The 9,287-nt window shown below is 46.2% G+C and overlaps 1 protein-coding gene across 1 annotated transcript in view; it reads left to right on the top strand.

Moving 5' to 3' along the window:
* The first annotated feature begins 2,647 nt into the window (after positions 1 to 2,647).
* The window catches only part of DDX10 (DEAD-box helicase 10), a 166,331-nt gene continuing 159,691 nt past the window's right edge, over positions 2,648 to 9,287 (top strand). The window contains exons 1-2 of the mRNA XM_085216244.1: positions 2,648 to 2,912; positions 9,185 to 9,245. Of these exons, the coding sequence (XP_085072370.1) occupies positions 2,730 to 2,912; positions 9,185 to 9,245 (244 nt within the window). The 5' untranslated portion in view covers positions 2,648 to 2,729. The remainder of the gene's footprint in view (positions 2,913 to 9,184; positions 9,246 to 9,287) is intronic.

The raw sequence follows: 9,287 nt of genomic DNA, 5'->3' as shown, positions 1-9,287 counted from the left end.
ACAGTGAAGGTGATAGCTCCTTTAGAGCTGGGAGCTAAGCATGACAATGTGGCAGACAAGGCAAAGGCCTCACTAGCCAGGCTCTACTCCATTGCTCCAAGCAAGGAAACATGGCATGTCTGTGGGTGGCAGCAAGGGTTAACCAAGAGTCCAGCTTAGCAGACAATTCTTTGGTTATGATGAAGGTCCAAAGTGAAGCTGGGTCACCAGTTGCCAGGTTAAGGTCAGGATTATAGGTCTGGCACTAACAACCAGGGTCAGATATAGCCCCTTGATTACCAGGTTGGACTCAGTGACAAAGCAGGTCCAAAGTCAAGCCAGTAACTCAGTCTTCAGCTCAGAGACACAACCAATGACTCCATGGCCAATCACGTGGTTGAGCTGCAGACTGACACTCTTCTGACATAACTCAGGCTGGGAATGAAGCCCCAGGGTGGGGCCAAGCCAGAGTTCCTGGGCCTGGGGACAGGGTGTGTGGGCAGACCTCAGGGGAGGCTGGCCCGGACCATTAGGTCTATGAGTACCCTCAGGGCACTGACCTCGATACTTGATGCCCCTTGTTCTTGTCACCACAGATAACCCTGGCCAGACACATGGAGCCTTGTTATGTTTATTGCTATACCCATACTTCCTTCCATCGCTCCCCCAAATTACAAGTGAACACCAGTGCTTGAATACTTTATTTCTCAGCTTGTGAAGCTTTTTTTCCTTTCTCTCTCCCTTTCCAGCTCTTTATACAACTACTAGACATAAATTTCCATATAAATTTTTTTCACTGGGGATTTATGTCTATGATTTATGTAGTGAATCACAAGCTGCTGCTGCTGTTCTGCTATTAGATGAGCCGGTTGGCAAAATGTTGACCACGATGAGCAAAGATAGCATGTCCAAACACAACACTTATGCATGCATTTACTTACAAAAAGTTTAAACTTCAGTGCTACAACAGCAGGAAAATCTATACAGGAGCATTTTTGCTTGTTTTTATATTACATGCAGTCAGAAAAGTTTAAAGTGGCACTTAAGTGCCTACAACAGTCCGAATGCTTTAGACTAGGATCTTGTTTTATAGGTCAAACTAATAGTCTGTAATCATGGGAAAGATGTGCCAGGCCCCAGCAGTATACCCTGGGGTAGAACAGTACCTCCTCCAAACATTTTTTCATCAGGCACTTCTAGAAAAAGAACATATTTGTTTTAGGAATAAAAACTTCACTTTCCTTCCTTATTAATCTTAACAGCAAACAAACCTCTAGAGAAAACCTGTGCATTCAGAGCTGTGTCTGGGAGGAGAAATCTCATCAGGGCATATTGGAGATTTTTTCATCTCTTCCTGAAATTAGAAACTTAATGTGTTTGAAAGGGAAAACAAATATTTCAATAATCACAGCTTCCCCTGATCTGGAGCAGGAGGGAAAACATTTTTCATACAACTTTGATATTCTCAACATATTTATAGCAAAAGTGGAGAAAATTAATAGATGCTCCCTTGGGTTTCTGGAATTCCAAACCCTCATTAGAGACAGTAATTATTTTGGGAGTCTTTCACTATTCCCGTAATTGATGTGTTTACTTCCTTCTTATGACAGCATGTTGTAATTTTCTCTTCCTGATGTAGCCTGATGATTGCAGCCTGTTTTTGTTTTCAATCCTGCGTGGTGATGTGCTAAAACTGACTCAGCAGATGGTTTGTGACAGCAGAATAACCAAAAATGATGCAGACCTTCCCTCTAGTGAGATGTTAATAATCTGCACACCTAAAGATAGCGTAACATGAATTTGTAGGTTGACTAAATTTAGTAAATTTTACAGGTGTGGGTTTTTTATAGAGACCACCCTTGCACTGCGCAACCTAAGGCTCCTTTGCATTTTTTTTGTAGTATTCATTGTGATGTTCTGCCATCCTTTTGCGTATTTCAATGTTTTCAGCTGTGACCAGTGATAGTAACTGGAACTGCACTGCGAAGGATTAAAACACGCACCAAATGAAGCTTAAATCCAGCGAGGCACACCACGTTACCCCAGCTACGCATAAAGACTAGGGCATGAAATGCAGAGCAGCTCTGTTGAAAGGGATTTGGTGGTCTTGGTCAGCAGGAAGTGGAACGAGTCAGCAGCGTGCCCAGGCAGCCGGAAAGGCCAACCGTGCCCTGGGGTGCATCAAGCACTGCACTGCCAGCCGGGTGAGGGAAGGGCTTGTGCTGTGGCTTCACTTCCAGCACTGGGTGCAGTTTTCGGGACGACAGCACAAAAAGGATATGTTGGAGGGTGTCCAAAGGAAGGCTACAAACACGAGGAAGGGTCTGGAGGGCAACCGGTGTGAGGAGTACTGGAGGTCCCCTGGTTTGCTCAGCCCAGAGCAGAGCAGGCTGAGGGAAAGGGTCTGCACCAGAGGGCGGTGGGCATGAACAGCCTGCCCAAAGCAGCGGGCAGGGCCCGAGTGCCGGAGCTCAGTGAGCGTTTGGACAGCGCTCTCAGGCATCGGATTTGTAATTTGGGTGGCGCCGTGTGGAGCCGGGAGCTGGACTCAGCGATCAGCTGCCCGGCGCCCGCCAGCCGCCCACACACAGAGCGGGAAGCCGGGACCGCTGCGCAGCGCCCCCAGCGTCCGCGCCATGCCGAGCCGTGCCGGCCGGGCCCTCCCCCAGCGGCGCGGCCGTGACGCACTACACCGGCGACCGGCCCCGCCCCGGCCGGTTGTGTGCGTCCCACGCGGGGCTGCGCGGAGCATGGGGCGGGCAGGCGGTGGGGACGGCGGCGGGGAGCCGGAAGCGGTGCGCAGCTTCGAGCGCTGGAAGAAGAAGTACAACCGGCGCACCAGGCGGCTGCGGCTGCAGCGCAAGGAGCGGGAGCGGCCCGAATGGCAGGTGGAGCGGGACGGCATCGGGCGCCTGGTGCAGCGATACCCGCAGGTACGGCGGGACCGGGAGCGGGGTCTGGGGTGGTAGAGAGGGAGGGAGCAGCACCTCCGTCCCCAGGGAGCGGGAGCTTTCCGTGGCTGCTGGCTGTAACAGGTCGGTGTGTGGTGGCAGACTGGAGGGCTTCAGCTACGTGAGGCGGCTCTGCGTCTCCCCGCGGGCGCTACGGCGGTAGCGAGAAAGGGCGGGGGAGCCGAGTGCTGGGAGTGGGCGAGGAAGAGCGGGCTGAGGCGGGAGGGGTGGCGGTGGCTGTGAGCCACGTGTCCCGCTGACCTGGCGGCAGTGTCCGCCTGCTGGAGGTGGGGCACAGCTGTCCCCGTAGGTTGTGCCGTGCAGGCAAGCATCACACGTTCTGGGAGTTACTGGAAAAGCGCCTAAAACACCATAATGTCATTGGTCACAGCCAGCGGGGGGTCACGAGGAGAAAATCCTGTTGGGCGAGCTTAATTTCCTTTTACAGTAAGGTTACCCACCTAGCTGTCCAAGAGAAAGCCTGTTGATGGAATGGGTAAAGATTATAGAAAATGAGATTATATAAAGTGAACAGTCATTTATTAGAGGACTTCCCAGGGCCATTTCTCTTTAGTGTTTTTGTCAGTGACTGGATGCAGAACTTGAAGGTCTACTGAATTTGAGGATTGTATTAAATGGGGATGAGCTGTTGACTCCTGTGAGGCTAAAATAGCTTTGTGGAGAGATCTCAGTGAACTGGAGGGCTGCGTAATCACCAACCGCTTGAAGTTTAACCACAGTAAGTGCCTGATCCTGCACCTGGGATGAAGCAGCCCTGGATATATGGGGAAAGACTGGGGGATGGGAGGCTGGGAACAGCACTGTGAAAAGGGATTTGGAAGTTCTTGTCCATAGAAAGCAGAATGTGAGTCAGGAACATGTCTAGGCAACCTAAAGGGCCAACCATCTCTGGGATATGGCCATGTCTTAAGCTACACCGTACTAGCGAGCAGAACTGTAATTATGGGTAACAACTTAGGGCAACCATGGATGCTGATCCTGCCACTTTTGCTGAATTTGGTGGATAAGGAATTTGTTGGAAGGACACTGCCTGAGGATTGTGCACAATGGCTCTATGTCCAGATGGAGGTTGGTAGTGTGCGGTGTCCCCTAGGGGTTCGTCTTGCATCTGGTGCTCTTAAACATCTTTATCAATGACAGAGATGATGGGATCAAGTGCACCCTCAGCAAATTTGCTGATAACACCAAGCTGAGTGCTGACATTAATACAGCAGAAAACACCATTCACAGAGCCTTTGATAACTTGAAAGGTGAGCTCTTGTGAACATAATGATGTTCAACAAAGCAAAGTGCAAAATCTTGCACTTGGATAGGGTACTCCCAGATATGTATGCAAACTGAGAAAAGAATTCCTTGAGAGTAGCTCTGCTGAGAAGGACTTAGGGGTTCTGGTGGATGAAGAACTTAGCATGAGCCAGCAGTGTGTGCTCGCAGTCTTGAAGGCCAGTGGTATCCTGGGTTCCATCAGAAGAGGGGTGACCAAGAAGGGCGAGGGAGGTGATTGCCCCCCTCTACTCTGCCCTTGTGAGGCCCCAAGTTTGGGGCCCCCAAAATGGGAAAGATGTGGAGCTGTTGAAGAGGGTCCAGAAGAGGGCTACAAAGATGATCAGAGGGCTGGAGCACCTCCGCTATGAAGACAGGCTGAAGGAAATGGATTTGTTCAACCTGGAAAAGAGAAGGATGCAGGGAGTCCTTATTGCATCCTTCTAGTATTTAAAGGAATTTATAAACAGGAGGGAAATCAACTTTTTACATGGGTAGATAATGACAGAATAAAGAGGAATGTTTTTAAGCAGAAGGAAGGGAAATGTAGATTAGATGTCTGGGGGAAGTTTTTTTTCTGTGAGGGTGGTGAGGTGTTGGAACAGTTTGCCCAGAGATGTTGTGGATCCCCATCCCTGAAGGTATTTAAGGCCAGGCTGGATGAGGCCTTGAGCAATCTGATCTAGTACTCGATCTAGTGGCTGGCAGCCCTGCCTGTGGCAGGGGGCGTTGGAACTTGATGATCCTTAAGGTCCCTTCCAACCCGAGTCATTCTATGATTCTATGAATTTGTAGCCACTATGAGGAGGATCGTGGCCGTTGAACTTGGTTATGCAGCATTCAGCAGTGCTGATTAAGAATTGTTTTGTTGGTTATAGTTTGACTGAGTAGAAAGTAATGAGAGTAGGAATGGGAGCAACATGTCAGCTACCACGAAGAGGTCATGATGGCTCCTTTGGTTAAGACTCAGCAAAATAATAGTGCAGAGCTTCATGCTGTCATTGGTTTCACTGATCTGTAAGCTTCAAAAATGGTCAAATTACTATTTTGAGTCAGATTATTCCTGACGAAAAAGATGGGCTTATTGCTTCTGCCCTGTGATGTTTTGGTGTTGAAAAATAAAGATGATACCTACAGAAATGATTAATGCAGTCTGAGTCTCAACTTGTTTCAGCAACACACTTTCTACTCGCTGTAGAGATGGAAGTCTTACTTGCTGACTGAAAGAAGAGGAGTTGGTAGTGGTCAGGCATTTATCCATTGGAATGAAGACTGGGTAAATGTATGTTTATATCAGGATTGTTCTGGGGACTCACTACGCAGCTTATTGGGGTTTTTGCTGTTTTGTTTCTCCAGGGGTGACTCATTGGTGAACGTACAGATGGATATGATCGCTTAGGTTCCTGACTTCAGTTCTTGTCTCCTTTTCTTTTACCTGAAAAGGTTTTTCTCTTGGTCATCTGTATTCCTTCCCTAATTCCCTAGATGTGGTTACAGTCAGGGTGGGGATTTTGAGGAAAGGGCCATGTTCTGCAGAAGACAAATCCCTACTTAGGTGCACGGGAATCAGAATGCTCTTCAAGAAGCTCCTCTTTTCACAGAGATCACTGGTCCTCACTGGTCCTTGGCACTTCAGCTATGGCTGGGTTAGGTCTTTCACATACCTTAAGATGCCCGTAGATGCAGCATGGAATAGGAGTAGCACTGCTGCTGGACGCAATACCACCCACCTTCTTCTCTCTCTTGCATTGTCTACAGCTTCCAGCTTGAGAACCACTTCAATCAGTAATACAAGACAAGATTAAACAAAAGTAAACATACTGAGACACATAACATAAACATGCATTTTTGTTGTCACTGTTGGTATGGAGAATGTCTGGCAAGGGTAGCCAAAATCATAGAAGTTTCAGTGTGTCCAAGTCTTGGGACCGTTATTTGTGATGCGCTTTTGGATTATCTGTTATTGGTTGAGCCAGTGAATATGTTGCCTGAGTGGATAAAGCTCTTGATGGACATTGTCTTCTCTGTTCATTTGTGCTAACAGCCTAATTAATGTGCTGGGAAATGATTGTATGAGCTCTTTGTCAAATTAGGTTAGATCTGACCAATGTCTGAAGTGTTTGAAATGAGTGGGCTCTTCTCATCTGGAACAGATCAGAGAGCTCACATGGGCACATTTCCAGCACATTAAAGCAGGTAATAACTTGTGATAGGGAAACAAATTGAGAAGCAGAAATTGTTACTGTCTTCTACTGGTGCATGTAGTTATGGAAGAGACTGTCTATCAGCAAATCTGCCTTTTTAGCAGCCATCTCTTTTACTTCTGCCATCCTGATTTGATTTAATGAGGAACCAGTCTCCTTGGAATGTTAAGGAACTTCAGCAGATAGTTTTTGCGTGCCTGAAAGATAGCAGGGCCAAGAAATAAACTGGGAAGCTTTGTGATATGACCGTTCCTGAGCATGCTCTTCTAATACTTTTCTCACTTTTTCTTTCAGATCTTTGAAAGAGCTTTAGAGGAGTTCAGTGTAGAAAAGCAAAATAATGGTTGTGTCCACTGTGATTTAGATGTCAGTTCCTTTTAACTCTAGATGACCCAGCAATAAACTGTACACTGAAACCCTTCAAGCAGCCTCTAATTATTTAAACAGTTTTGCACTGTTACGGTAGTCTGTTTTCTGTGTCAAAACCTATTAAAATGTATTCCTTTATTTGCACATAATGAATTGCTTTGATGTTAGTGAAATAGTTTTACCTCCTGTGGGCACACTGTTTTCTGACATAGTGTCTTAATTGGAATGAAATGGAACTTCTGCGCATCAGTGTGTTGCGATCCTTTAGCATGCAAGGTAATAAGACTGGGAATTTTATTGCATTCAATAAAACATCTTCAAAATCATCAATGGAATTTGGGAAGTATCAGTCCAAAATTCCAATTTGTGAAGGTCAGACTTTCTGACAGTGATTTCATATGGGAGTTTTCCCCCCTGCGCAGAGATGTACTAGCTTAAGGTCTGTGCTCCTTAGAGCACAAGTAGTTATTATGAAAAATCGTTTCCTTTGAAAATTTGGTGAAAGTAGGACTCCTAGTTTGCTCTTCTAGGACACAATGGAGGTTTGAAGTCGGTTTTGCAAGAGCTAAGTTCTGAAACGTGTCAAAAAGGGGTTTTAGTAAAGGGGTTACTGCCTTTGATCTTAAGGCCAAATTCATGCATTAAATTACATACTGTTACTAGCAGGAATTCAGCTGAAAAGAGTAGTGTTGTGATGCTTTAAGCAGGTATAGGTGCTCATAAGAAGTACAGTGCACAATTTTTATAATAGATAGGGCTGGCAGAGCGCTTGGTGCTTCAAGTGCATGTAAGCATGATTTGACAGCTCAGTAACTCTTCATTTGAGGCTTTCTGTAAGAGTTGCTATCATAAGTTGTCAAAGACATCTGAGGAACATTTTGCTTGGCTCTTTTGCTGGGAGGTTTCTGCTCAGCAATCCGTTAAACGATAGCCATTAGAAATGCACGAGTTGTGTAAGCACAGAGATTGATGTTTGGAAATCTCAGTTTGTGGTTCCTAGTCAGTGTGCACTCAGAGCTGTGTGATCTACCTCACTGCTCATCTGCTCAGGCTTTATAGCTACAGGAGTCTTTATTTATTTCCCCCCCGAGTTCTCTGCTTTTTTTTTTTCCTTCCTTACTGTTATCGATTGTTGTGAATTTTGCCAGGAGAAGCTGTCTGCTTCGTTTGATCAGCTGTTGACTAGAGCAGACTGGAAAGCATTACCTTTTCCTTAAGATCTCTACTTGACTTTTCAACATTTTTATAAATCATTCAGCCAACTAGTGTGATCAAACACATACCCTTGGGTGTTGGCATGTGTAGGGTTCACATCTCTCGGGTACACTCAGGTGGATGTATACATTAGTAGGTGTCAGGACATCAAACTATGTCCTTATTTTCAGGTAGACAGTATCCACTGCTCTCCCCACGTCAGCCAGGCCAATTACTTGGTGTAGAAGATTAGCGTGGTGTCTCCTTTGTGACTCCTTGCTGAGAGCACCAGATACGCTGCAGCAGCGTAGAGATGCCCATCTTTATAGCGGGGACAGTGCAACAGGAGATAAGTGTTCCAGATGGTGTAACTTCCTTTTCCAAGTGATAGAGGAGCCAGTGAGGATACTAGACTTCATTCTTACCAGGGAAAAGGATCAGTATACTGGAGGGCCACAAAAGTAGCAAGAGCTGGAGCACTTTCCATGCGAGGAGAGGCTGAGAGAGCTGGGCTTGGTCAGTCTGGAATGGAGATGATGTTGGGGGGACCTTATGGGGGACTCAGTGGCAGAGACATCATCAAGGAGATACTGTGTCATGTAAGGACAAGAGATAACAGACATAGAATCACAGAGTCATTAAGGTTGGAAAAGACCTCAGAGATCATCTAGTCCAATCATCAACCCCTCCCCATCATGCCCACTAACCCATGTGTCTCAGTGCTACATCTCCATGATTCTGGAACGCGTCTAGAGGTGGTGACCACAGCCTCCCTGGGCAGCCTGTGCCAACGTCTCACCACTCTGAGTAAATCAGGTGGAAGTAGAGGCCCAGCATGGGTATAAGGAGACACTTCTTAGTGAAGCCCTGAGCAGCCTGGACCAACCTCAGAGCTGAGCCTGCTGTGAGCAGGAGGCTGCACCAGAGACCTCAAGGCCCTTTCCAGCTTCACTTGTTTTTGTTTTCATGATGATATGAGCTTTAAATTGCACTGTTTGCCCATATTATTAAAGTATATCTTATTCCTTTCTGATCAGTTTGTTAGAAGAGTAGTTTGCTGTAGGTCAAGCTAGTATAGATTGTGACCAGCTATTTTGGATTAGGTCGCACTGAACTATTACATAGTTTAACAGCAATTTAAAATACTCTTTAATTTCTCTGTTATGATTAATTTCAGCGCTGATCAAACTTATTTTGTTTCAGATAAATGCAGATGAAATACAGAGATTTTCAGATTTTCCATTGTCAAAGAAAACCCTGAAAGGTCAGTGTAAAAATTCTCTTTAGAAAGTAATTATATTAGGAA

Source organism: Meleagris gallopavo, chromosome 1 (assembly GCF_905368555.1).
Source record: "Meleagris gallopavo chromosome 1, MGAL_WU_HG_1.1, whole genome shotgun sequence".
Lineage (NCBI taxonomy): Eukaryota > Metazoa > Chordata > Aves > Galliformes > Phasianidae > Meleagris > Meleagris gallopavo.
Note: the sequence above shows the minus strand (reverse complement) of the source record. Positions and strands in the feature narration are given on the sequence as shown.